A 27,530-nucleotide genomic window follows, 5' to 3' on the forward strand; every position below is an offset into this window, starting at 1 on the left:
ATGATCAGTTTGACTATTTTAAGTGTTGGGGTCTCAAATAAGTGAGATATCTGACTTGGTAACAAACTTGAGGAATGGTCCCCGTAGATTCATAAACATTCTACCAGTCATTGACAGTCTGATTTTTTCAATTTGAGAAAATAGAGGATGTCTCTAATCCAACGGGTGTGTGAAGGTGGTATAGATGATTTCTGTTGACCATCACCGAGTTTAAATAAATAAATCGTCTCACCAAAAGGCTGGGAAAAGCAGGAACATCTTTATTAGATTTTGCAAAAGAAGTCAAAGAATATGTATCTCCATGGAAGGGGGGTGGGATGCCAAATAGTGCAGTAAGTGCATTGAGCTCAACTCTTTCACCTAGTGCTTCTGACAAAGAGGTAAAAAACCTCTGTCCAATAACTACAAATTGATGGGCAGTTCCAAGACGTGTAAAAGGTTCTCAGTAGACTGTTGACATTGGACACAACTTTTAAAAATAACATTCATATTGCAGCATTTTCATTAAAGTCGGATTGATGGATAGAAAATCCCTCTGGTCAACAGATCCATCCAGCTGAGATGTAGTTTTCTACAGTGCATCCAGGTGTTTCTCCCATGGTGTTTCTCCAAGGCATTTTCCTGATTACAAAGCTTCAGGACGTTTTTCTTTTTCGCAGAGCCCTGTGCTCCTAGAGATGTGGCGGTGGACGTCTCCTGTCAGAATCACAGTGCTCTGGTGTCCTGGACCCCCTCTCCCATTGCTGAAAGCTACCAGGTTGTTGCCGTGGCTGCAGACGGACATGGACACACCTGCAACACCACCTCCAGTGACTGCATCCTGTCAGAGCTGCACTGTGAACAGCAGTACACAGTGTTTGTGAAGGCTAGTCATGAGAACTGCACCAGCAAAGCCAGTCAAAACGTGACTGTGAACACAGGTACCAGTAACAGGGAAAGCTGCAGCTGTAATCATGAGATGAAGAGTCTAAAATGTCCCCTCTGTTCAGGCCCCTGCCAGCTGAGTGTACTCTCCACGACGTTCCACTGTGCCAATCGGTCTGTGATGCTAACATGGACGCCCAGTGATAATAACCCTGCAGACTATTATGGCTACGCTGAAGCTGAAAATGGAGACAGGCTCCACTGTCACAGCGCAGAGCCTGGCTGCACCATCAACGGACTTGTCTGTGGAACAGTTTACAATTTTTCTGTGCAGGTCTCAGATGGAACATGCAACAGCTCCTTTAGTGACCCTGTGCAGATTGCAGGAGGTAAAAGTCCAGCATGCTGCTTCTCTTAAAGAGCTTATATATTTAGCTAAATGAGACCATTAACCATCACCTATATCCCATGCAGTTCCTTGCCCTCCTCAAGATGTCAAGGTGAGGCTGATGCCAATTGAGATGGAGATCGAGATGTTGCACTTCAGCTGGACGGAGATCAGCTGTGCAGATACAGAGTACATGCTGACCTTGACAGGAAGTCTGCTGGGAGACAGCCAGGCTCTGTTTGAGCTCTCCTCCTACTGGACCAGCGTGACATACTTTGAGTTCCCTCTTCCCTGCAGTTCTTCTTATGTCGCCACGCTGCAGAGCAGAAATGATGCAGGCATGAGCGGCATATCAGTACCCCTCAACGGGACAACAGGTAGACGAAATTCACACTTTAAGGTTGAATGAGACTTTTTTTTTTTAAGTTGAGAGTCAAGATTATCCTTTATAATGAATGTAGCTGACTGAACGTAATACCAAATATTATTTCCAAATGCAAATATTCTTTTTAGGACTGTTTAAAACCAATTAATATCTCCTAAATGAAATGCATTGTACCGGTAATATTTTATAGGCTAGATATTAGTTTCTGTGTATTAAACCTGTAATTTACACTTATATAATTAGTTAATAAAGCAATTATTGATAAGTTAGTTAAGTTGCAAAAAAAGATACGAGGCTTATTAATAAGGTGGGATACTGATAAACTCTTCAGTCAAAGCAACACATTAAAATTCAAAGACATTGTTTATATAAAAATACTGGAAATAATGCATAAAGCAGTGAACAAAGGTCTTCCTTCTGGTATTCAGAAATGATCTAAGTTAAGAGAGAATAAATATAATTTGCGAGGTTTGTTTATATTTGAATGTGCAAAAGAGAAGAGCCAGATAAAGTCTAGATGTGTTTCAGTTATTGGTGTGAAAATGTGGAATGATTTGAATGATGACTTAAACTTATGTCCTTTCCTGGTGAATTTTAAAAGGGCTTTAAAATGTAAAATGATAAAATCCTATGTTATGTAGATTTGAATATTTATATACGCAGTAAAGAACCTGGTAAGTTGTAAAGGCTGTAAGTATAAACCAGGGTAGGCAATAATAAGCTTTACTTCAGCCTATTCCTTTTTTTTTTTGGTAAATTGTTGTTTTTGTTTTGTTTTGATATTGTTGTTTTGATGTTTAATGTTGGATTATTTGCTAAAAAATAAAGTGAAAGTGAAGTGAAGTTAGTAGTAGTTAGCAGGTTATATAGAATGTTGTCGTCTTCTACCTGACAAAGAATTTATTTCAAGCGCACACCTTTAACTACTATTTTTTTCCCCCTCTCACAGCTCCTTGTCCACCATCAGGAGTGAAGTACAGCATTAACGCCTCCTTCATCACCGTTGCCTGGAACTCCTCAGTGTTTGCCACCACGTACACCGTGTACGATGCCAGCGTGTCGCCTAACATGCAGCTGTGCACCACTGTAGAGCTGTCCTGTTCCCTGCCCATCATGTCCCCCAGCAGCCTGGTGGTCACAGCCAGCAACGATGCAGGGGAAAGTCAGCCTGAAAATGTCGTAAAAGGTGGGAACCAACACCACATATAAATGTTTAATTGAATTATTAAAAACAATCACTGAGATTATTTTCTTCTCTTTAGTTTTTGAGCGCAGGAGGAGAGGTCTCATGGAACAAGTGGCAGCAAACGGTTTGTTTACATTTGCTGGATGTAATACAACAGACTAGACTTTTCTTAGTTGATTAGAAAACAAAAATTAAGTTATTTTGTGAGAAGCTGGCTGATCACAAGCATAATAATGGAAAGTTGAGTGGAAAAGAAAAGTCTGGTAGATTATGGTGCACACAGCAACAGTCATGACTGCATTCATTGGAAGAGTTTAAAACAAGAATTTAAGGGTTAGCATGACATTTTAGAGATGGATCCATTGAATGGGCTACTGCCAACGCATTCCTTGCATTTGGAATCAAACTTCCAAAGTTTGGAGAAAATTTAAAGGCAGCTTTCTACATATCTAACTCACTTTAGGACTAGTGTGAAGTTTCCAACTGCTGTGAGGATTATATTTTGAAATATTGTCAATAGTAAGATATAGAGACAGCAGGCCAGACTCCTCCAACAGCAGGGCAGCAGGTTGATCTTCTCAATGCCCCGCTGCGCTGATGCAGTCATTTTTCTTTTTTTTTTTTTTTACAAAAGGAGCCATAAAAAACCCTATTTAATTGATATACTTTTAATTGAGCAAACATCATTGTATTATAAAACCAAAGTTTGGTTAATCTGACATAATCATGTAATTCAATTAAATGGATTTGGTTTTTTTTAATGAACTTTAAGCTGTCATCAGAAAAACAAACAACTGAATGTGAATGCATATACATATAATACACATGTGAATGTTCCACTTTGAATTGAACTGCTGAAATAAATGTAGCGTTTGTTTATATTTTAATAAAAAAAAGATGAACCTTTCAGTAGCTTTTAGTCTGAATTTACCAAACAATGATAATCTTTTGGTTAAATCTGCCATCTTTGATTCCTTTCCTTCTTCAGGGAACATCTCTTCTCTGCTGCTGGAGGTGACGCAAACCTCACCAGCAACAATTTCGCTCCGGTGGTCACCAGTGGAGGATGCTTCCTTTTATAACCTGCTGATCTGGAAGCCAGGAAGCTCCAAGGACAACCAACAACTCACCGTGTTTGAGGAGAGCATCACCCTCAGCGACCTGAGCCCCAACTCTGCTTACTGTTTCTCAGTCTTGGCAGTGACTGCAGAGAAAAGTGGACCAGAGTCAGAGCCTGTGTGTCTGCAAACAGACCAGCTGATGACACAGTAAATGCTTCCAGCTGTTTGTTTGGATAAAGCTTCATAAAGCAGGTCCACGTAGGAAAATGTCATGGTTGATCAAGTGGAAGCACACTAAATGTGACATATCCTGTAGCCTGAGTGCAATGACTGTAGATCAAATAGCTGGAAAAATCTGTGGGTAGTTTTACTTTTTAAAACTAAATTTCACACTTTTGCTTAGATGCATGATAGAAACCTGCTTGTATAACTTCTGTTGGTTTAAACTTTAATATTGATAAAAAAAAAAAGCTTAATTTTCGCCTTTTCTGTGTTAAGTGCTACACGGCCTTGCTAATTGATGTCAACATGTGTTAACATGAGATGCACTAATGTGAAATGTATTTTAATAAGTCTCAATCATTTTATGCCATTCTTATTAAAATGAAAATATCTTAAATGGAATCAATGTTTTTATTTCCCAAGAAACGCCGTTTCATTTAGTTTAATTAGCCTGCAGATCTTCTGGATTAAATTCAGATTATATTTCATCTGAGGGTCTAACAATATTCAGAAAACTGTAAAAACAACGAAACCTGTTGTTTTAAGACAAAAAACAAGCTAGGAGCAGCTTTTGACATAAAACCTAATTTGGGTTCCATTATTTTGTTCATTTTTTTTTTTTTATATAATCCTAATCTTGCAGTCTTATTCTTTTTGCCTGTCCTGAGGATGTAGTTTGAATCTTCTTGCCTTTAAAAAAATAAAAATACTTGCCTTACCTGAAATCCATTCCTTCCCTTTTGAACTAGGCATTGATAGCTTTTAGACTTCAACATATTAAATATTTATAAATGCTACAGTGAGGTAACATCTCAGGTTTTTGTTTATACACCAACACCAGAAAATTAATTTGTAAAAGGTTTTTATTAGAAAACAAAATGCAACAGAGAATAACTCAGACAACACAAGCAGGGATCAAGTGTGTGGTAAAAATAAATCTGTCCTTCAGAGGATAAAAACCTTCCTGGACTGTCTACTAATGCTCATGGACAGACTGGTTAAGCTCCACCTCTGGATTCAAACCGTGCTTCAGCGAAGGCTGAAAATGGAACCGATAACCTGCTATGATTTACATCTAGAATATGCTGACAGTACAGAGGCGAACCTTCACAACCACTACGGTCCAAAGGCAGTGTAGACACGTCTTAGACAGTATGTACAAACCCACTTCTTGGAGCAAAACAAGAATCATAGAAAATTAAAATGCCATTTTTCTTACTGTACAGAGTTTAAATGAGGACTAACAATACTCTAACAGGGAGTGAGACATCTGAAAACAGAAGGGAACCAACATTACGTTTGGCCAAAGATGAGCCCTGATGCTAACCCTGCCTGCTAATGCTCCTTCACTTTGGGCACATCGCTGACCAGACAGCTGAGCGAAGAGGAGGAAGATAATCATTCAAGTAGAAGCATTGCTGCCTTTACTCAGCGCTCTGGCTTCTTTTCCGTTCACCGTGTTTACTACTATGCTCATTGCTGGAATCTCGCTGGTGGCGACTCCTCTCTTTGCTGCGGCTACGTTTGTGGGAGCGCTCTCTTTCCCGCTCTTTGCTGTGGCTGCGATCTCTCTTCCTGGCCTTTTCCTCTGCGCTGCTCTTATGCCTCCTTTCTCTGCTTCTGCTCCGACTCGACCTTTTGGCCTTCCTGTCTTCCCTGTGTCTGTCTCTATCGTCTTTGTGTCTCCGGTCGTCGTTCTCTGTTCTGCTCTTCCTGTCTCTGGACCTCTCCCTCTCAGAGCCCCTGTCCTTGTGGTGATCCCTGTCCTTCTTCCTGCTCCTATCTTCTCCGTCTCTTTCCTTCTCCCTGCGTTCGCTCCTCCTTTCTCTGCTGCCGCTGCGACTTCTTTTGCGTTCCCTGTTCCTGTCTGCACTACGTGATCTCCGTCTTTCCCTGTCCCCCCTCTCCCTGTCTCTGTCCCTTCCGTCCCTCTCCTTCCTCTGCCGGTCCCGCTCTCTCTCCAGCTCTCTGTCAAAGCTCGGCCCGTGGCGTTCCCTCTCACGGTGGTGGCTCCTGCTTCTTGACCGTTTGGGTGACCTTTTAGGACTCGGAGTCCGTCTTGGTGTTCTGATGAGGAGAAGCAATTCAAAGTCAAACTAATGTAGAGATTCATTGAAATCAAGTGACACATTTTAACAGTTTGTTGAATGTAGATGATTGTAGCTAAGACCTAATAGGTCAAAATTGTGTTTCACAGGGAATTTCATTACCTTAAGAACACTATCAAATGGATTTTAATAGAGAAGTGGTATTTAACGGGAATGTTATCCCCTAGGAATTGAAGTATTTTATTCTATTTCAAGAAACCTGAAAGTTCAGCTGATAAACCAAGGCTTTGTGAAGATGACAAACATCTGAAAATGTGATTAAAAAATGTCTTTTGTGTGTCTCTAATTACCAGATTTTTTTTTTTTTTTTATCAAATAGTATTGAAAGATGGTGTTGAGTATTAAATATTTGGTTACACTTTACAATAACAACCGAAACAATCATTTATAAATGGTAAAGAAACCATGACTTATAGTTTATTAATGTTTGATTCATTTTTAAACTGCATTTAAACTATTTATAAAAGTCAAAAATTTCATTAAGATATGAAACCGACTAACATCAGGGCAAACACGCCCGGGCAATATGATCTATTAGCCTTTTAGAAATGGTTTAAATGCAGTTGATGCACTATCATTACATTTACAAAGTATCTGTTTTTCATTAATAAATTATCTCTCTCCCATTTAGAAATGGAGGTTAAAGGAATAGTACACCCAAAACATGATTAGCCTTCATTTTCTACTCACCCCCATGCTGAACAACACTCTGGAGTACTTTTTTGATATCTCAAATGCATCTGGAGATCTGGGAGGCTTCTTGCTGTCTGCTGACATTCAAATAATGGAGGTCTATGGTGCCCGAGACAGAAAGGTCCATAAAAGTCCACAAAAAACGTGTCAATATTCCTCCATACTGCTCGTCCAATGTAGCGTCGTGATCGCGCATGTGCGCGCTTTCAGGAAATCCTATACACTACTGTTTATGCTCTAAAAACATTCTAAATGACTTCGTTTCGAGTAAATTATGGACGCTACCCACTCAGGACACTTGGAATACATTGGACGAGCAGTATGGAGGAATATTGACACGTTTTTTGTGGACTTTTATGGACCTTTCTGTCTCGGGCACCATAGACCTCCATTATTTGAATGTCAGCAGACAGCAAGAAGCCTCCCAGATCTCCAGATGCATTTGAGATATCAAAAAAGTACTCCAGAGTGTTGTTCAGCATGGGGGTGAGTAGAAAATGAAGGCTAATCATGTTTTGGGTGTACTATTCCTTTAAGATGGTTATTGTACTCAATATTTTCCTGGGCACATACACAACCCTGTACCCGCTCCCGGGAGGGACCGCCTATCAAACACTTGCAAGTGCATCGACGAGCCTGTTATTCCTTGTGCATACTGTTTAAAAGTTTCTGTTCGCATCGACGATACAGATCACCTAATAATCATAACAAGGACCAATGTCCTGACACTTTTAGTTGGGGCCCTGCTCCAACACACCTGAATATAATAATTAGATTACCAGTACTCTGGACAACCTGCAGACCTAGGACATATTTAGACATTTGATTCTGATGTGCTGGACCAAAGACACATCTTAAAGCTGGAGGATACCATCCTTCAGGGGTTGGAGTTACCCATCCATGATCTAAAGCCTGAGGGGGAAAACTGCTAACTTGTCACTGCAGGGTTTATACAGGAATGATTAACTCTAATTTAACGATTTTTAATGCTCTTAGAAATTATTTTAATGCCATCAACAAATACCCATGACTCTCATATACATGGCAAATTCCTTTATCTTTTCCGTCGGCAGGCTGCAATTCCAAGATTTCCAGCCACTTTTGTTTAAAAGAGCATTTTCCCCATTCTCTAGCCTTTTCTCCGCAGCAAGCTTCTTTTACGAACATTCCTGATCAACCAGAAACAGTTGCGTGCAAATATATTGCGATATATTTGCAAATATATATATTGTTTAATAAATTGCTTTAATAAACTTCTTTTTAAATAAAGCATTTTAAATGCCAAAATCATTGCATTTAATGAATTCTAATGCCAAATCAGGCCTTAATTTAAAAAATAATTATTTAATGATTTTTAATGACCCGTGGAAACCCTGCACTGAACCTCATCAGCAGAGTTGGCGCCACTAAAGCTCACTGCATTTAGCACTTTATTTAGGAACATTACTGGAAAGTTTTGTGGAAGGCTGAATCAACTTGGGCTTGCCCAGCAAAGAAAAGACTACTTCTCATTAGTAAGCAGTGTCATGAGGCAGAGAGTCTGAATTTCTGCACAAAGTTAAGACAAATTGGCTCTCTTATTTACTTTGATGAGTTGGAAAAGTAGTTTTAACGCGTTTTTAAGTGATAAAGTCCATCTCAAAACATTATCAGTGCATTCAGTTAATCAGGATTATGCTCCTATTGCTGTTTGGGGAGGTTGGAAGTGTTTTTAAAGGTGAGGGGAAAAAAAAAACCTAGCTACCTGGAGCCTCGTCGTTCCCCTTGTCTCTCTGACTCTGCTTCCTCCTCCGGTTCCTTCTGGACCACCTTGCGTGGCCTAGCCTTCATCTGCTGATCAATGGCCTTTTGAACAGGAACTGGGATCCGGGGAAACAGGGTGGAGAACCATTCCAATTTGGTCATGAAGGAGCGTAGCATCTCTCCAATGGTCATAACACAGCCGCCACCAGCTTTAACATCAAGCTCCTATAATCAAACATTGATGGGGGGAGACATATAAAACAAAGAGTTAACACACATAACTAAAAACCAAAGGTTTCCTTTTAAAATAATGACTCACAACAAAATTATATTTGTGATGACCAAGTACTGAACCTTCACCTCTGTTCATCTAGCTTAATCTTTGATATTTATCTTTAACAGAGGGAACACAAACATGAACATAACAAGAATTGACTCATCTAACCTGTCAGAATTCCTGTAGTCTGTATTAACAGTGTGAGCTCTAATGACCATTCACCACATTTTTAAAGGGCCCCTCCTAAAAAAAGGATTTTCCCCAAAAAGGAAGGAATAATCTAATGCTAATGTGCTATAGGGAGAAAGAAAAAGAAGGCTCTGCTTCTTTTTGTTGTTTCCCAAAAGCATTTTGAACCTTGGAGGATTAAAAACTGCTCACAGTGTAAGCACAGATTATAGCAGGGGGGGTTTACTGGACTCAAGATGAGTAGATATGAATTTTATATGGTAGAGAACAGCTGCTTTGCACTCACGCAAACCAACAGTGCTGAGATACAATTTCCAATTCACCTGCTGCACAATGGGCATCTAAAGAAAAAAACAGGGGAATTAACATGTTGGGTAGGACTTCAAGGAGTGAGCAGTTCAAATAAAAAGCAACAACACATGGAAAGGCCTGGTTGCACAGCTTTGGACCAGATTCTGCTTTTTCTAACCAAAAACTAGCCTTAATAAATCTCATAAACTCATTAAATATTTTTTTTAATATTTTTTTTTATTAAACATAAAATGTTTTCAAGTTAACATAGTCCTACATATTCCAAATTCCTTTTGTGCAACAAGTCCTGATACGAATAGATATAGATAAAACAAAAAGGCATTTTTTCATTTGAATTGATTTATTCTGCATCATTGTTGTACTTACCCTGGGAAATAAACAGCAGCAGAGAAGTGAGCAAGTAACCTAGCTACTCAGGCTCAGGGAACATAAGTTGGGGGGGAGGAAACAAAATTAAGCCAAATGAAAGCAAAGGTGAAAAATCAGCTATGAGCATCACAATAAGGGGGTGGACAGTTAGCTTTAAAAGGGACATTATCTCACTGAGGATGGACTAAAAGACAAAATAAATTTAAATTATTACCCGGGGTGACATACCTCCTCATCATCCAGGAAGTCATTATACCAATCTAATAAATCTGTTGGAGGCTGCGTATATCTGAAACACAAATACCAAACCCACAAGTCAAAATCAAGCTTTTTACAACTTTTGTTTGTTTTGTTATATTTTTTTTCTCAATTGTTTTGTTTTAATTTGTAGTTTTGTAGAACTTAAAGCATTTGAGCTGACAAGGGATGTAATGACAAAACATTAGTTCAAATCAGCGTAACCTGTGAGCAAAGCTAAGACTCATACCTTATATACATGAATCCAAGTGCCCTGATGTACGGGGAGTCTGTGTGAGTGATGAGACCCATCACCTGTTTGCGTGTTAGCTTGAGAGTAAACAGTTTGTAAAGAAGACAGAAAGCAGTAGATACAATGCCACCAGTGCCAACTCCACGCACCTAGCGAGATAAAAAAAAAAAAAAAAGGATAGGTTTGAAAATGCATGTTTTTTTAAAACAGCTACCTTCGTAAAGTCCTTTTAACATTGTCAAATATATTACAGGACATACAATTTGACTTATAAATTACATCAAACCTTAAATAAACGTAACAAATTTGCCAGACCTTTTTTGTTTTTCTTCCCTCATGTGAAATACAAAACGAAGCAAAATGTGGGGAATATAAAAAGCACGTACTTCTCACTTACCCCTCCGCACATTCCAGTTTGGCCTGCAGTCTTTCTGCTCCCCTTTTCCCAGGGCTCAATGTGAGTCACCTAGAGGCAAAAACACAACTCTATTTAAATAAAATACGGTCACTTCTCTATTTATATTTCTGCTGAAAAATAATACCCATCTAGCTGAACACTTTACTCCACCATCAAAATGTGTGTTTAAACAGACACCGTAGTTGAAAACTAGACCCTGGGATGTCCCATATATGGCCAATGGAAAATATGTAATTAAACATGCTTTAACTGTTCAGCACACAACTGTTTCATTTATTATTATTTTTGAGGTATTTACATTAATTCCTGAGTGTGATGATGCTTATATGAAAAAAAACTGATTTTTTTTAAACAAAAATTATCATTAAAAGGATCCATATTTTGTTATTTATGAGTCACCAATATACACCTTGCAAGAAGAGCTTTTAAAAAAATAAGGTTGTTAATAGGAAAATAAAAGTGTCTTGAGAGTTTAATTAAAATGCATAATTAGAATAACAACAGAATTCACCCAGAGATCCAGCTCTATTAAAATTAATTAAAAAACACACTCAATATTGTGGGTCAACAGTGGTATTAGGCAAACCTAGGTAAGGTAGAACTTGGTTTGTTTATAAATAATACTCTATGACAGGGTCGTAATTTTATCGTATGCAGAAATAATACTATACTTTGAGTGTGTCGTTTACACACACTTAACATATAAGAACAGCAGGCTATCTAACACCTATTACAAAAAAAACCCAAAAAAAAACCGTTAAACCTCTTAATGACTCCTGTTTGTTAAATAACACATTGCCTGCTGTATATTTCACAATGAATGCATCGCCGAGCGGGTATGGTTACCTAACTAGCATGCGACTTAGCATTAGCCGACGTTGACGTTACCTTGAAATAGATTTCGTCCACGACTTCATGGTAGGTCTTTAACTCATACAGCTGTACTTTGAAATACGGCGAAGAAAGCACATTCGTAAGAATCATTGGATTGAGGTTCATAGTCTTTTCGTTGCCCCACAGGGGCAATACGTTCCCATGTTTCCCTGACGGAGGTTTGCTAACGGCCTGCGTTGGTAGCTGGTTGCCGACGTTAGCCATGTTAGCTGAATCCCACACGGTGAAACTTTGTTTACGGTTAGCGTATGTACGACTATTGAGCCATCAATTATAAGCAAGGCTCGTCGGTCCTTTTAAAATGTCCCCCTCTCGATTTCTTGTTAAGCTAGAATTAAAGATAGTATCAGCGACTTTCCCGCCGCCGTATTAGCTAAAGTGCTACTAGGAGGTGAAACCGGAAATGTACCGTGAATGGTGCAGTAAACTACGGCTTGTAACGTCAGTTACGTTTTCACCGGATTTAAAAAATAAAAGCTTCTTTACTACGTATTTCCGGTAGGCTTTACAAATGCATGCTACTAAAAAATGAAAGCATGTAAACACAAACTGCGTAATTAAAGCCTATTTACAGAGATATAACATAATTTATTGTTTTTCAAGACATCAAATACGTTCCCAATTAAATTTTTGTATGAAATCAACTCAGTATTTATGTTGAACATTTTATAGTTTTTCTGAAACAGAACATGGTTTTGTTTTTCCAATGATGTATTCTCTATTAAATCTTCCTGTTCCTATCCCAAGGTAACAAGCAGTCATTTGAGGGATTTTCCATTTTGTTTTTCTTTCTCTTTTTTTAAAACACAGTCAGACAAAGTATGGATTACAATTGAGTATTATTTATACTATATTTTCTAAATTGAAGGGAAAAAATCCTAACCTTGCTAAGCATAATGACATGCCAACATAAACTCAGGTGATCAGCTGTTCAGTAGGAGGGAATTTTGAGGGATTCTGACCTATAGGCCAGGGGTCTGCAGTTTTTACAATCCATAGAACCATTTTGCACTCAATCGAGCTCAATAATTTGTTTTGAGAATAAAAACATGGCCTTAAAAACACTTAAAAAAAAACATTTTTAAAGAATAACCATTTTATTTTAATTCTTTACATTTTGAACAAAGAAAAAACATTGTTTATATATTGGTGAAATGTTAAGATGAAAAAAACTACCCGTAAAACTCTTTTCAACCTAACGAAAATAAAAATATATCTAAAAATATCACTGTGGGTTATATTTATATATTAATGTTTAAGTGTAGAAAACACATTTACATTTATACAAGCTGTAAACTGACAAATGTATAGTTTAGCAAAGTGGTATATCTGAAGGTATAACATTTTTACAAAAATGTGAGAGGCCAACATATATCGGTTAGATAATATGGGTAGTAGTGTAAACGCATGCATGGCAGAGCTCATTGAAGCGATTCTGTTTGGCAATCCTTCCTGTGTTTGTAGCCCAGTTTCTTGAAATCCCTGCAATGTTCTGTTCTTATCAATGGTTTGAAAATGTAAGCAATTAAAGAGGAGGATTATGATTAAAAACCTAAAAAAATAATTAAATTAAATACAACAACTCAGTTAAAATAACCCTATTTAATGCCTCATGTGACTCCATGATAAGATTGTTTTTGGCAAGTAAATAAAGAGAAGACAACAAGTTGTTTTTTAGGGGAAAAAACTGTATCGAAATTGATTTTAAAAGATTTTACAGAAATGTAGTGGCCAAACTTTACAAACAGTATGGAATAAATTACAGACATGTGTTTTTTTTTTATTATTTTAATCAACATATACATTCAGCTCTAGTGTATTTAAAACAATCACATACATTTCTGTACTAAAACAAACCAACATAAATACACATTATTATAGATAATGAACAGATATATTTCTGCATGACAAAAAAAAAGGAAACAAAAACAGTTTGGTTATCTTTACAGTTTTTTCATCCTCATTCACTACCAGGTGAGAGATATTCAGCTTTATTTGGCTGAGCTATTCTTAAGTATCTATAGTGCAATACATGTAAATAAGGATCTCACTGTCAGTTTTGTATGCCTTATGGCTAAAAAACCAAAGGAGCACACAATGTTTTTCATTCACTTTCTTTTAGAAATTATTATGAAGAAAACAAAAAATCAACATATTGAAACATTATGTATAAAACATTGTGAATCTCTGACAGTTACACCCTTTCAAAGCTTTCTTCTTTTCTTTTTTTAAATCAAAAAGCTAAAAATAAGACTTAATGCTACATTAGAGTCTCTCAGTACAGTGCAGAGAGATTGACAGCTCACTGAAACCGAAACAATATTGCTGTTAAATCAAGGTAGATGGACGTGCATTTGAGAAACATCTTTGTTGTTTGAGGTTTTATCAGAGAGCTAAATGCTGACAGTTTGTACAGAGTGTCCTCACAGAGTACAAAGAATCCGTTATCAGTGCAAAAAAAGTTTTAATAATGTTGTTCAGTTTCATGTTTTGAACAGCAGGGGGCTTTCACAGCCAGCAGATCCTGCAGGGGTCATACCGGGAAATGTTGCATAAGGGAAATAAAACCTCCTAAAGTCAGATAGGAGTAAGTAGGAGTAAGTTCGTTTGGCACCTGCATTGCTCCAGAGAGGTAGTTCCTCTTGTTTAAGACAAATTCCTATTAAAGCCTACCGCTTGATGACCACCTGCTCAAAGGCTCCTGTTACGACCCTGGAAAAGAATATTACATTGGGTTACTTTGCTGGAAATGAGGGCCGTTATCTGATCTGACTAAGTGGCATTCTTTTTCATGAAAACCTATCATGCTGTGAAATATAAAAAATGATTATCATGCATGTTTTACACATCAAACATCAAAAGATTAATTCAGATGTTTTAGATGCAATCTTTCCATATAAGATCCCTTATCTGACATAGTTGCGTTTTCTCATATTTACAGTAAATAGCCTGTGTTTGGCAGCCACAGTCCACAGTTACATAACCACACCCACCTCATGTGTTGACTTCCCAAAGCCGTGCTCCCACCGGGTCCAACAAACAAGCTGAGCCCCTCCTCTGTAGCAACACATTCACATTAAAAGTAAGAATGATGAGAATCTTTCAACATATATCAGCTCAACTGATCATTTTCAGGATTTGTCAAAGACCAAATAAATAAACGTGGGATAAACAGCCATAAAGTGTTGCAATCTTTGCCTGGAGTATGTGGAGACACAGCACGTCAACAGCTCAAAGTAATTTGATCGCAGCAGTAAGATGCTCAGCTATTTTCCACACCAGGATTAGAGATACACACCCTCTGCACTGGAATCCAAGAAGCCATGGCTGAAATCCTGGCCCTGCAGGATTTTCTCTATGATATCATAAGCGTCTACCCGTGTAGCATCAACTCTCTTTAGCTGATTCTCCACTGAGTTCTGTTTTACAGGATGCCTAAGAAGAAAAGAACATTTGCAGTTAATAACAGCATATAGGCTTTCCATACAGCATAAGTTTTAAAGGTGTTCTACATTTTTAAAGCACACAGAATGCGACAGAATTATGATCAGATGTATGTAAACTGACTTTGTTAGTTACAGATCTATTTACAAGGGGTATAAGCAATGTGTCTTACCTGAAAGTCCTGTTGGGCGTGGACATTTTTTCACCTGTAGAACAGCAAGTTGGAGAGCCAGTTGAAGGGGGCGTGCTCCTGCTTTCTTTCTCTCCCCTCTCCCCCAGCTGGTCACTGGGATCGATGCTGCCGATGCCTGTGGAGGTAGAGCCTCCAGAAGCACTTCGTCTGTGGCTCAGATCTGTTAGACTTGAATGATTTGAACTATAACCTGTAAGAATATAAGTTGCTATTAAAACTCATGAATGTTGCTCTTTAAAACAAGGAAACATGGATCCCTGTTATGGTACCTGAAAGTTTCGAGAGCTGACTTGCATAGCTGGATGTTCTTGAGCTGCAAAACGCAATCAGCTCCTCTGGCACTGATGCTGACTTTGTTGGAGTTGCTAAAAGAACAACGATTTATTTATCATGATTCTATTTTAATGCAAAGAAAATCTTGTCTTTCATTGGGTGATTATGTCCAGTACCGGTCACTGAGTGTGATGTATGCATGTCGCCTCCTTTCCTGTCCTCAAGGAGACCCTCTGCCTCACACGGTGGGATTCCCAGAGTCATGGCTGTCGATGGTGGACTAAAGCAAAGACACAAAACAGTCAAGTGACTTCAGTTCAGGTCAAAATATTAAAGGTATAGAAGAGGATGTTCTTTATCCAGGTGTATCATCAAAATAAGTGGTCTTCCTAATTGTCAATCATTCTGGCCATATGTTTACATAAGACCATCCTACGTGTTCGTCCCCATTTTCACTCACTGGTGGAGAGTCTGACATAGTGGAAAAATTGCAAATCTTCTTATGGAAAGTAACCTTTTATGAGCAATGCAAACAGCAACTTTTAAAAAGAGCGTGCACGAGGAGAAATGGGCTTGTGCACGCTCTTGCACACATTTAATAGGTGTTCCCTCTCAGGAGCAGGAGCAGGTACAGGGCTGAGCATGTGCATTTTTCTTTTTAAAGTGAAGAGGGCTGGTATTTTCAAAAACTCACAAAAATCCTCCTCTATACCTTTAAGTATTACAGATCATTGGTGGGAAAACAAATACATCATAAGATCTTAATGTTTCTTTTTGATATAAAACATTTTTTGTGAAAAAAGATGGACTTAAATGATATTATTTTAGCATGCTGGTTCAATTTGGACCTCCATGCTACAACTGGAATGTTGCTTAAAATATGTCCTTTACTGTATGTACCAATCACTTCTTCCTCACATTAGGTAAGATGCAGCATCTTATAAGCATCATCCAAAGATTCTGATCAACTCGTTTGTAAAACACAGCATTCAATCTGTTTATTTAAGGCACCTTAAACAGGATTTTTCTAAAAAAATTTACAAGTAATACAATTTTAAGATGTCAATATATTCAAATGTAAACGAATATTTTGTTTTGACAATCAGGTTTCCTGTAAACACAACAAACGGAACCTTTAGGAGCTTTACACTGTAAACAGACAGCATTTACAGTACACATATAAACAAAATATGGCTTTATGTAATTCAACTACAAGCGTATGCCTATGGGCTCGTGCATATTTTCTTCCCATAACCAGCAACCAGATGTTTGTTTCCTAAAAATCCATTTTAGCTCAAGAGCAAAAGCCGGGAAAGTGACTAACGGACAACATCTGCTATCCATTCAGGATATTAAGCCCCACATTCTGGGGAGTTCCAACAAAACAAATACAAAGGAAGAAAAAAATGGGTTTAATTCATGTTTCCTACCGGATAATACCGTATCCTGTTTATATTAAATGTCAGCTAAATAAAAATCTGTGTAACAGCAACCTTATGAGTGTAGCCTGCATTTCAACAGCTGTGGTTTAGAGACAGAATGAATAGAAAATAAAGAGAGGAAGAAGCATGTGGCACCGTCGGTGAGCATCATTAACCCTCCCAATGCAGTGACTAACACAGGGGAGGATAAATGACTAAGCTACGGCTGTCCCCAAGGCAACCGCTGTAGTATTTAGACTAAACAACACTTGAAAGGGGACAAAAAGGAAAAGATTAAGAGGGCTTTTGCTTTTTTGTTACATCATATCCTCTAAAACTAAGAGAGTATGAATACATACTCTCAGAATATGTACTCTGAGCCAGTCTGATCACGTAGAAAGTATTTCTTTTGACTAAGGTAGGGCACAAAAACAACTGGGTGAGGTGTTATTATCTCCTAGATGAGATTGAGATAGGAGGGACTTTACAACTTTAATGGTGATTGTAGAGTGTGCAGTAAAAAAAAAAGAAATCTAAGTAAGCTATTTTTTAAATAACTGCATTTTTTTCTTAAATTAAGCAGGTAAGTGAGTCCATGGAACTCATTCAACTGGCAGATCATCTTATTTACATACTCAAGCGTAAATACACTTATTTTAAGATTTTTTTTATTTATTTTGAGATCATTTTTGCAGTGTGTTTTTAGTTTAGGTGACAGACAGGATGTGATGAAAATAATCCCCCTGTGGTCAATGAAGGACCTTTGTACGAGTAAAACCCACTGTTGTTGCAAGCCTTTAGAGATGCTGACGCACAAGTAAGGGCTTTATAACAGACTCAGACTTACGTTTTGAAGCAGGGGTCTCCAGACATTAGCTGTGTAGAAATAACAACCTGGAACAGAGACACATTGTTGAGATAAAAGACAGAATCAAGACGTTGGAGTAAATGTTGCTTTCATAAGATTACAGTTTGGTTTTTGAAGCTTCATGACTCAGCAAGAATATGCATGTAATAAAATCTTTCCCATGGCTCAGACAGATGATCACACCAGAGGCTCTGACATGTCTCTGTTCTCAGAGCAGAATAACCTTTCCACACAATGAAGTCTGTCTGACAACACTGGTAAGAAAATAACCAAAACGATCCAGAGATAAGTAAATATGACTTAAATCAAGTACATTTACCTTTAATTTGAGTAGGAAAATAAAATGATCGGCCAATGTAATGAAGATTTTTACTCTTAGAATAAGATAAATAGACAATATGTACTTGGAATAAAACAATGCAATTAGTTTTTTCTTATTTTAAATGTAAATTGTCTTGTTTCATTGGCAAAGAGTCTCACTTACAACCTCAATTCAAGAAAAACTGCACTAAAATAAGAAAATATGACTTATTTAGATTTACATTTTTTCCAGTGCATTTTATGGGATATACTTCAAGAGTTTTATTCTATAAGGTTTAAAACCGGGAAGTTCTGGTCACAAACTCAAGTAGATTTTTTGGCTCTTCTATAGTGTGTTTGAACCTTTCCTCTTTACAAGGGGAAATTATATCATATATACAAACTGCAATACCTTAAACTAAAACTGGAAGCAGGTATGAAAAAATATTTTAGATTTTTTCTGGTCACAATTACAAACTTTAACCCCCCACTGATATTAGATGAAATGCATCTAAAAAGACTTTTAGATAAAATTAAAGTACTAAACTTTTAATTTCCCCAAATTCTTAAGGGCAGAGGATGAGATGATTCAGAGGTTTGATTTTAAGCTGCTTCTTACGTTCCAAAACTTTTTTCTGACACTTAAGTTTTTATGCACATTGTGATCATTTGACCCGAATGTCCTGGAAGATGAGATCTCCAAATCTGAGAACCCTGTGCGCTGCACAAAATTAATGGGGAAATATATTAAATTACAAAACTTTCTACCAAATCAAAAACTACATGGTTGAAATAAACATCCCTTATGTTTAGATGTGACCATTTTAGGTTGGACTCTAACCTTTAACAATTAGTCAATGTTTTAGACTGGAAATTAGTAGAGAGAGGTGGGCTGCACTTCCAGGAAAAGTCCTACAATGGAGACCCTAAAGGTTGCAGTTTCCATTGTAGGTGTTTTCCTGGAAGTGCAGCCCACCTCTCTGCTAATTTCCTGTCTGAAACATTGACTAAATGCAACTACAATTTAAAAAAGGACAATTTTCAGCTCAGCTGTTAGCAAAACATTCTTATACATCTACACATTTAACCCTTTAGGCATAATTTATCCTGATATGAATTAAAAAAAAAATTCTCACCGTACCTTTAGAATAGAGTTGTCCTGTCTGCTGTTCTTTGTGTTGTATCCCTCCAGTAAACACCGCCGTACCGTGCTGCCAGACCCAGCAAACTCTGATAGGTTCAAGTCAGCAAAGCCAAGCTGAAAGTGGTCAAAGAATTAAAATGGCATTTTAGCTTCAATGAAAAAAAAAAACATTAAAAAAAATAGAATTTTTGAGCTGAAAAACTATTTGCAGTTGTCTAAACCTGAAAAGCTAAGTGTTAAATATAGGGATAATAATTTAAGTGTTTTCACTCCAATCTTTAACTTTATCAAGTAAGTTACCAATACTTATACCTTTGAGTTGTTTGTTATTTTAAAAAGTGAAGATTCAGCTCACTTTCTTCAATTTTAACAATTTAAATGAATGCTAAAGACATGCTGCCATGAAATAAAAACAATAAAGCATTATTAAATTCTTATTTAAGTTAAAAGTTGACCTATTGTTAAGTTATCAGAATTAGAACCACCATGGAGTTACTTGGCGGTTGGCGATCACAGCTTTTGCAAAGGCCGGAAGTTCAAAACTCAGACTGTTTCTGTCCCTAAAACTAAACAAAAAGGCTTTGGTAAAAATATAGATGACACATCTACCCACCAAGGCACATTAAGCTCTAAATAAAAAGTAGGATTTTTAAATAAGATCTTTAAGAGTTGTAGTTAAATCATTACCTTTTCTAACCTAGCCCTACTTTCAAATACATTGGGGAAAAAAGCAGCATTTCAAGTTAAAATAACATAGAATTCAAGGTTTGCTAAACTTAAATGATTAAATCAATGTTCTAAACTTAAAAAAAGTTGCTGAACTTTGCTGCCTTAACATTTTGAATTCTGACAACTACTCTTTTTTTTTTTAACAGGGTTCAGCTTTTATTCTACAGAGTAAATCTCAGAGCAGCTGATAAGTAACTGTCTGTTTGTGCAGAGATTACAGTTTTATGGAAAGGAATGTTGAAAGGCGGAAAACACAGAGACGAGTCACTTCGACACTCATTAAAGTTATTAGTTAACAAGGGTCCAATATTGACTTACTGACTGATCAACCAGCAACAGGGAAGTAATAAAAACTCACCCAACAATAAAATGAGATAAAATCTCCAAAGAAATTCATAAGAAATTGTTCTTTTATACTCTTACAAAACCCTACCAATGTATTAAGTATTTTATAGCTGCTTTTTCTGCAAAAAGTTGAAACTTTAGAGGATAATAAAAATTACCTTTGCAAAAGATTTTCCACCTTTTAATTCCTGAAAAAACAAAAAACAAGACAGAAAAATGATTATTCTCCTCACTGTTTGGACATTTAAACAAACTAACAGCATGGTTTGTTGTGCCTGAGCTCAGTTCGCCTTGTTGGTCCCATACCTTTCTCACAGACACTCGGCACATGCAGGGGTCCAGCACTCCTGTCTCTACGTTGGCGCTCATTTTACAGATAAAAGAAAACCTTTTCTTCCAGTAGACACAGTTGGCTTGGACCGGCTCTCTGGGAGACAAGAAGATATTTTAAAAACTGTCCCCAACAGAACAGCTAATCACATACTGGAAAAACGATCTAGAAATAAGTAAAAAAAAAAAAAAATAATTGTATTTATCCTTAATTTGAGCAAGGAAATGAGAGTATTTTTAATCTTAAAATAAGATAATTAGATAAAATCCACATGAAATAAGACAATGTAATTGTGTTTTCTTATTTTAAATGTCTCTTTTACCTCCTAAATCCAAGAACAAATGCACATATTTTAAGAAAAAATGACTTATCTAGATTTGGATTTTTTTCCAGTGCAAATATTCTGCATCTATAGCTGGTTTCCTGAGTATACTGACTGTAAGGACATATTTATTCAGTAGAAAGATTGGATGAGCTTCCTTTATAATATAAATAGTTCCTGTTATATAGAAAAGGGCTGCTCTATTAAGCCTCTCTAAGTGGTGGACTCTCACTGGTCCGCTTAAATCCGAGTAACAACAAACAAAAGTGAAAGACTTATTTTGTTGTCCTGAGCTTCTTTGTTTAGAAACTCCTGATCAGGTTGGATTTTTCACATTTAGCTGTTCTTTGGGATTTCACTTGGAATTTAGGGAAGTTAGATGAGGAAGTTTGGTTTCATTAGTGACCAAAAAAATAAATAAAATACAGGCCATAAGGTAATGTGTCAGGGACTGGATGCAATCCCTGTGTTGAGTTTGTCTCATCAAATTTTAACCAAAGTAGATGATTAAGGAGTTTCATGGTGTATGTTTTACCAGAGGGTTTCAGTTTACTGTCAGCTTGGTTCGAACAGGGATTTACAAAAGATCCACTTTATTTTAAGTTCCCTTGAGTTTAAATCAGGATTTAACCCAAAATGTCAACACGTGTCTAACTTGGACATCCCTGAAATCTGCTTTGAAAACCAAATGCTGCTATTTTAAGCTGTTAGGAATTGCTACTGTTTTTATTCCCTGATAAAGGAATCTGGTTTTTCCAGATTAATACTGATTTCAAATTTACTTTGATATCTAACCTTCCAAAAAAATCATAGATTTCTGATTTGTTTTTTTAATCCAAAGCAAACTCGAAGAAATCTAAAGCATTGTTTGTATTTAATGTTTAATGTTTTCAAGACTATCCCAAATAAAATACATGTCACTTATAATTTATATGTTTAAAAGGTGGGACTTCTAATTTTTTATCAACTAGAAGAAAGCAAAACTCTATATAAATCACTTATTTACTTGTTTTGGACCTAATTTATTTACTTTTAGAACATCATCTAGTTTTGAGGGCTCTTAAAACAACTATAGTATAATCACCAAGTTTATAGGTCTTTTCTGTTGAGGTTGATTTTCAGTATATTTTTATATTTAAGTACAACAATTTAAGTTCTAAAAAGTCCTAGGTAAATGTATGTAAGGGATTCAAATATTTCCAAAGCATCAGATGCTGCATGGCTTGTTGCTAAGCAACTAGTTTAACCATCTATAGCAAACATTCTATAAACATATGTGGATCTTCAGGGGAAAAAAAACTTCTCTACTCTTCTTAACACCAAACAACTTTTTTTGGCTGCAATAATGTCAAGTTGGTGTATTTAAGTAACAAAATGCTGGGACGTTTTCCATAAAACATTAACTACCAAACAAATTTAAAATAAAAAAAGATTTTGCTGTATTCTTAGTAACTTGCTCATGAGCAATAAATAGAAGAGCAGCCTTACCGAGAGGACTTGTGGGCAAAGCCTCCGTCCAACAGTCTCACTTTACAAAATAAAACTCCGTTCACGAAGGGAACCGAGGACAGCTCCTCCAAGTCGAAGTCTATTTTGAATTTAAACTTCTTTTTCTTCATAAGTATGAAGGACATGACTGCTGACTGTAAGCTGGGCGCTGTCTCTGGAGCGGAGGAGCTGAATTCTCCCGCAGCGGCGAGTCAGTGAACGCATCAGACGCGATCCAAAGGTTCAAACCTTCTCCTTCCCACCCACGAGTCATGACGTGGGGAAAATCCGTGATTTGGTTGGACACGCGGGGGAACGGAGAAAAAAAACACCCAGGCCGGACCACGCATTTCAGTTTAAAAGAAATCAATTAAAAAACGACCAATTGAAAGAAGAACTAACAGCAGGGATGGTCCCTTTAAGTGACTTTACTCTCATGATTTATAGTGAAACTGTTATAGAGAAAAGTGGAAGCCATGTTTTTCTCTCAGAGGTTAATTAGACACAATTTGATATATAATACAGGGCTGCTAACCTTTAACCAAACCTTTGGGTGAGATTTAGAAATAGTTTGGACAGGAAACCCTGTCAGGGTGAGATGAGGATAGGTTCAGCTATAGGTTGGGGGTTTTCAGATTATTTTACTGAAAAAAAGTGGGATTTTTATAGCACAAAAAATGTTACTGAATAACAACAAGTGATCTGTAGTTATGTGGAAAATGTTTCTCACAGTAGAATTGAAGTACAACAGAATGGGCTCTACTAAAATACTTACATCTTAAATATACTTTAAACTAAGAATTTTACAACTGTGTTTATTAATTATTCTCTGCAGTTAAAGTAAAATAAACTATGGGAAATTAATAAACTATTATTGGATTACTGACACTAATACAGGAAGCAGTGCAATCGAATCCCACGCAAATTCACGGATTAAAAAGATTTATTCATTATGTTATTAGTTTTTCTTACAATTGACAAAAAAGCTGAACAATTCAGACCTTCTAGGAGGCTGTAGATTTTATAAAAACTCACCATGACAGGAGACGGTACTTCTCTGGATCTTTCATTTGGAAAATGTTAATTAAGTTTTTAAACATATTCAGTTGACCAAAAAAGGGATAAATTAATGAGATAAGAAATAATAAAATGAGAACATGCCTGTGGTTCCTACTCTATGAATCCAGGATAACAGTTCTTCTGCACATCCTCTCTGAATGTGGTTGGTCTGTTCTTTTAAAAAATAAAATACAATGGTTCTTTTTCTTTTTGTGGACCTCCTATGGGTTTCAGAGGCAAACCTGAAAGTTTTAAGAATTAAAATATTTGTGTTGGTTTAAAAAGTCCTGAATTCCAACGGGAGATTATTCAGCTAGACTGCGCAATAATTATTGATCTTGTGAGCAAAACATGGACTAAAACTGGGACTAAAAAGCAACAGGTAAGGAGAAAACAAACCATTTGATGGGATCATACACTCAGTCTCCATCATACACTCAGTCTCCATCAATAGTTTAAGGTAGCTGCTGTATTTTTATTCATATTTACTCAAGATTGCTTAAAATCTTCAATAATTTACAAAGAGAATTATCCTAGTGCAGATGAGATAAACTTAAAATGACATACCTCGCAAAAACTTTCTTTTTTCAATATCTGGCACAGTGAATAGGTGGGAATATGGACTGGATATGAATCTGGCATGTCATTATGTGTTAGCACTAAGGCTGTATTAAAAACGCGGCCTGGTATTTTATCACCATGGTCTTTTTATAAATAAATAAGTGGAACGGAGTTGAGTTTTAATGTCTGTCATTTTTTAGTATGAGAAATTGGGAATATGGAGTGAGAATGTGTGACGACACTGAGATGGGTGAGTCTCACTCCCAATGGGTGAAAGCAGACAGCCCTGGTTACTATAAAGGTTTGTATTTTAAAAGTTATTTTATGATTATGCTACAGATGTAAAAAACTAAAGTTTTCATACAATTAGAATAATACAAAGGAACTGTTAAATGTTTTGGGGGTTGTTTTTTTTACCACAGAAATGTAGGCCTACTTCCTCTGGGCTGCTTCTATATAAATACCAGCTTCAGTGCCCTCATTGAGCTTTGGTGACCAGCGTGTTGCTCCTACGTGCTGCTGGGAAAGCCCAGGTTGCTTTAATGGTGGATTTCAGCTTCTCTGTTATGGAGGACCAACTCTGCCATGTTTAAAAATAAATACAGAAATAAATAAATGTTCAATAAATAAATAAGCATAAAATTAATTGCCCAAAAACTACAATAAACTAATAATTGAAGGTAGAAATTAGTTTATAAAGTGAGACATAAATGTATGAATCTCTTTTCATTAGCTTCTTTATTTATTCCCCTTTGTAATAATTACCTTATTAAGTTATTGTCCCTTATAATCTTCAACTGTATTTATTTATTACTTATTTTTTAAGTATTTATTTATGTGCATGATATAAAGTTGAGGGGCAGAAGTTGACCCTCTAAGACACACAGCCATTCCTCATTTGCATAATGAGGCACAAATGCATACAGGAATGTAAAAATGACAGGCAGGCAATAAAAAAAAAAAAACGACAGGCACAAATAATTAGCGCTAAAGAAATAAGTAGAGGCAAAAAATACAAAGGAAGAATAAAAACAGACAAAAATATTATATCATGCACATAAATAAATGCTTAAAAAAAGTGGAAGGTTATAATGGACAAATGATAAATAAGGTAATTATTACAAAGGCGAATAAACAAAAAAGCTAATTAAAAGAGACATATACATTTATGTCTCACTCTGTAATTTAATTTCTACCTACATCTATTTCTTTTTTGTATTTTGGGGGGAATAATTGTATGCTTATTTATTGTATTTAATATTGAACATGGCAGAGTTGGTCCTCCATACTCTGTATGTTTGGATCCGGTGTCTGCCATCTTTCTTTTGAAAACACTCCACAGCTTCCATGCAGGGATTAAGTTATGCTAACTTGATTGCTAATTAGACTCATTTAGTAACACAGTTAATAAAGTAGGGCTGTAGATGTTATCAGCCTTATGGTGCCAAGACTCAGTACGAAATCAATGTGTCATCTCCTTAAGGCATGGCAGGCAATGGAAGCATTATGCACTTTGACATTAACTAGCTTTGGACTTGATAAAACACAGGCACACCAAAAGTAGCAGATAGCACAGCTCCTCAAAGCATTACTAGACTGGATAACTCACCTTGGGCCTCAAGCAACTTGGATCCTGTGACTTTCAACTCTTCATTCAGACTCTGTGACCCTGAATAACAACTAAAATACAAAATGTTTTTTTCTTCCACTTAACTTTTCATTAATGAGTTCCAACTTTTTCTGCTCATGCCTATTCTGTAAACTGTTTGTTGGACAACTGGGAAATCAATAGTCCTCTATATGGTTGTTCTGGCCAGAACATGTCTGTAACATATTATCATGCTAGAAAAAAAATCTATTTCTATTGATCTCACTTAAAAGGTCTTTTCAAGTTGAGTTCTATTGGATTTAAGTTTTAAATGAAATTTACCCTTGAAAAATGTTTAAGAAATCTTTATAGTGCTTGAGTTTCGCATTATGAACTAACTTGGTTAAAAAAAAAATAGACTTTTTAGTGATATTCTAATTTATTGAAATGCAGTTATTATTACATCCAACAAACTTTCAAATGTAAAAAGACAGCCAATTGAAAAACGAGGCTTTTTTTTAGCCATCTTTTATGTTCTCCTTACAGATATATCTTTAAATATTTAGATCAGAAGTATATTGGTACCAATTGTTATCAAGAACATATTAAATCGTTAAAGTTTTTAAGACAATCTGAGTTAAACACACTCATTTATTTTCCCAGCAGATCAGAATTCTACCTGACGAATATCGTTATTGACACCAAACAAGGTGGCCTTATAATGACTCACAACACACCGCTGACAGTATAGCAGATTTTTGGACAACAATACTTTTAAAGTTCATGATATTTTGAAAAGTTAAAACAGATTTTTAACCGTGCACCTTTTGGATCTTATAGCACCCAGAACTAAGTGGCACAGAGAAGTTTGTGGATGTCCCCTAAGGAGGGCTATGGGCAGACATGCTTTATAATCAAGAGATTAAGTCTTTCTGTAGTGTGAGCTTTCTGTTACTTTCCATGGTGTTTGGGGTCAGTTTTGACCTCAGTCCTTACAGCAACAAAAATACTGCTTTTTATGCCTAACTCGTTTTATAGGCCTCGGTTGCTCTATAAGGCTTCTTTTTCCTTCAAAAGATTTGTCTATATATTTTCAGTGTAAGGTACTGTGACTGTTTTCTTTCACTTCCAGTGAAAACTCAAATGACGCCCACTGGGATGTTGTAGTAAACAACTGGTTATTATGTCTTAGAACACATCTCTTGCATTTATTTTTAAAATATCAATTACAAGAGAAACCTCTACCTCTGTCAGTTGGCTGATGACTAACAGTGTTTTGTGAAATTGTTTAATTTTTTTCCAAAAAATATTTTAATGTATTTTTTTCATTAGAGTCTAAACTGACCCTCACACAGTAAAGCTATGACTGTTTTTTGCAAAGTATTTCAAAGGTAAATAAAGTTGGGTTCTTTGCTTTAATCAGTTATAATACACAGATTCAGGAAAAAGTCAAATAATCTTGATGCAGTTTAAAAAAAAATATGGGATACTTTTATGTATTTCATAACATCATGGGAAGGTTAAAGAGTTTTTGCAAAAGAGAAGGAGGACAATGTTGAAACTCAAGATGTGTAACAGTAATAGAGATAGAGAGAGTAATAGCAAAGGAGACTATAGGGGGAAAGTAAACATTACTTTAGTTTAGGGTCCTGCATGCAAGCCGATGTACACCTTTAGTTAAGGCATAATAACCCAAAGTAAATTCAGAAGAAGGCAACTTGACTTGTACTCCTCTTTCAATAAAGACATTTTAACTCTCATACATAGGAATAAAAGGTAAAAAAAAAAGAAACAAAAAAAAACACAATAAAGCATTGTGCAAATACCCGACCAGGTTATTCTGCTTTTTTATTTAAAGGAAAATT

General features: G+C 36.4%; 3 protein-coding genes across 4 annotated transcripts in view; 1 reads left to right on the forward strand and 2 right to left on the reverse strand.

The window, feature by feature from the left end:
- LOC107092315 overlaps positions 1-4,765 on the forward strand; it is a 34,675-nt gene extending 29,910 nt beyond the window's left edge. Inside the window, exons 41-46 of the mRNA XM_015386700.1 lie at positions 660-920; positions 990-1,253; positions 1,339-1,629; positions 2,587-2,823; positions 2,900-2,947; positions 3,812-4,765. Of these exons, the coding sequence (XP_015242186.1) occupies positions 660-920; positions 990-1,253; positions 1,339-1,629; positions 2,587-2,823; positions 2,900-2,947; positions 3,812-4,095 (1,385 nt within the window). The 3' untranslated portion in view covers positions 4,096-4,765. The remainder of the gene's footprint in view (positions 1-659; positions 921-989; positions 1,254-1,338; positions 1,630-2,586; positions 2,824-2,899; positions 2,948-3,811) is intronic.
- A 200-nt stretch (positions 4,766-4,965) lies between these two features.
- prpf38b (pre-mRNA processing factor 38B) lies at positions 4,966-12,009 on the reverse strand. Of its 2 annotated transcripts, XM_015386701.1 has the most exons (7): positions 11,594-12,009; positions 10,685-10,753; positions 10,285-10,436; positions 10,012-10,086; positions 9,440-9,458; positions 8,652-8,875; positions 4,966-6,173 (listed from the first exon to the last, which is right to left on the reverse strand). In XM_015386701.1, exons 1-7 carry the CDS (start codon positions 11,801-11,803, stop codon positions 5,531-5,533), a joined length of 1,392 nt encoding a protein of 463 aa, XP_015242187.1. In that variant the 5' UTR covers positions 11,804-12,009; the 3' UTR covers positions 4,966-5,530. The 2 variants fall into 2 exon arrangements, with proteins under 2 accessions (XP_015242187.1, XP_015242188.1); XM_015386702.1 differs by lacking the exon at positions 9,440-9,458 and having other exon boundaries at positions 4,967-6,173; positions 10,026-10,086.
- Positions 12,010-13,382: 1,373 nt separating this feature from the next.
- LOC107092301 (protein FAM102B-like) lies at positions 13,383-22,818 on the reverse strand. Its single transcript, XM_015386684.1, has 11 exons — positions 22,458-22,818; positions 20,623-20,743; positions 20,475-20,504; positions 19,240-19,356; positions 17,778-17,824; positions 15,686-15,789; positions 15,506-15,601; positions 15,216-15,426; positions 14,898-15,034; positions 14,593-14,656; positions 13,383-14,311 (listed from the first exon to the last, which is right to left on the reverse strand). The coding sequence occupies exons 1-11, from the start codon at positions 22,601-22,603 to the stop codon at positions 14,269-14,271; spliced, it is 1,116 nt and encodes a 371-aa protein (XP_015242170.1). The 5' UTR covers positions 22,604-22,818; the 3' UTR covers positions 13,383-14,268.
- Between the last annotated feature and the right edge of the window lie 4,712 nt (positions 22,819-27,530).

This window comes from Cyprinodon variegatus, unplaced genomic scaffold (genome assembly GCF_000732505.1).
Source record: "Cyprinodon variegatus isolate N-32 unplaced genomic scaffold, C_variegatus-1.0 Scaffold374, whole genome shotgun sequence".
Classification (NCBI taxonomy): Eukaryota; Metazoa; Chordata; class Actinopteri; order Cyprinodontiformes; family Cyprinodontidae; genus Cyprinodon; species Cyprinodon variegatus.

What these genes read in the sequence shown, in the direction of transcription:
- prpf38b (XM_015386701.1), bottom strand. Translation starts at nt 11,803, where the DNA reads ATGGCTAACGTCGGCAACCAGCTACCAACGCAGGCCGTTAGCAAACCT. An exon ending in TGGACGAAATCTATTTCAAG is followed by an intron (nt 10,754 to 11,593) that starts GTAACGTCAACG and finishes TTTTGCCTCTAG; the next exon opens with GTGACTCACATTGAGCCCTG. An exon ending in CTTGGATTCATGTATATAAG is followed by an intron (nt 10,087 to 10,284) that starts GTATGAGTCTTA and finishes TTTGTGTTTCAG; the next exon opens with ATATACGCAGCCTCCAACAG.
- LOC107092301 (XM_015386684.1), bottom strand. Translation starts at nt 22,603, where the DNA reads ATGTCCTTCATACTTATGAAGAAAAAGAAGTTTAAATTCAAAATAGAC. An exon ending in AGGACAACTCTATTCTAAAG is followed by an intron (nt 17,825 to 19,239) that starts GTACGGTGAGAA and finishes TCTCTGTTCCAG; the next exon opens with GTTGTTATTTCTACACAGCT. An exon ending in TCAGCTCTCGAAACTTTCAG is followed by an intron (nt 15,427 to 15,505) that starts GTACCATAACAG and finishes ATATTCTTACAG; the next exon opens with GTTATAGTTCAAATCATTCA.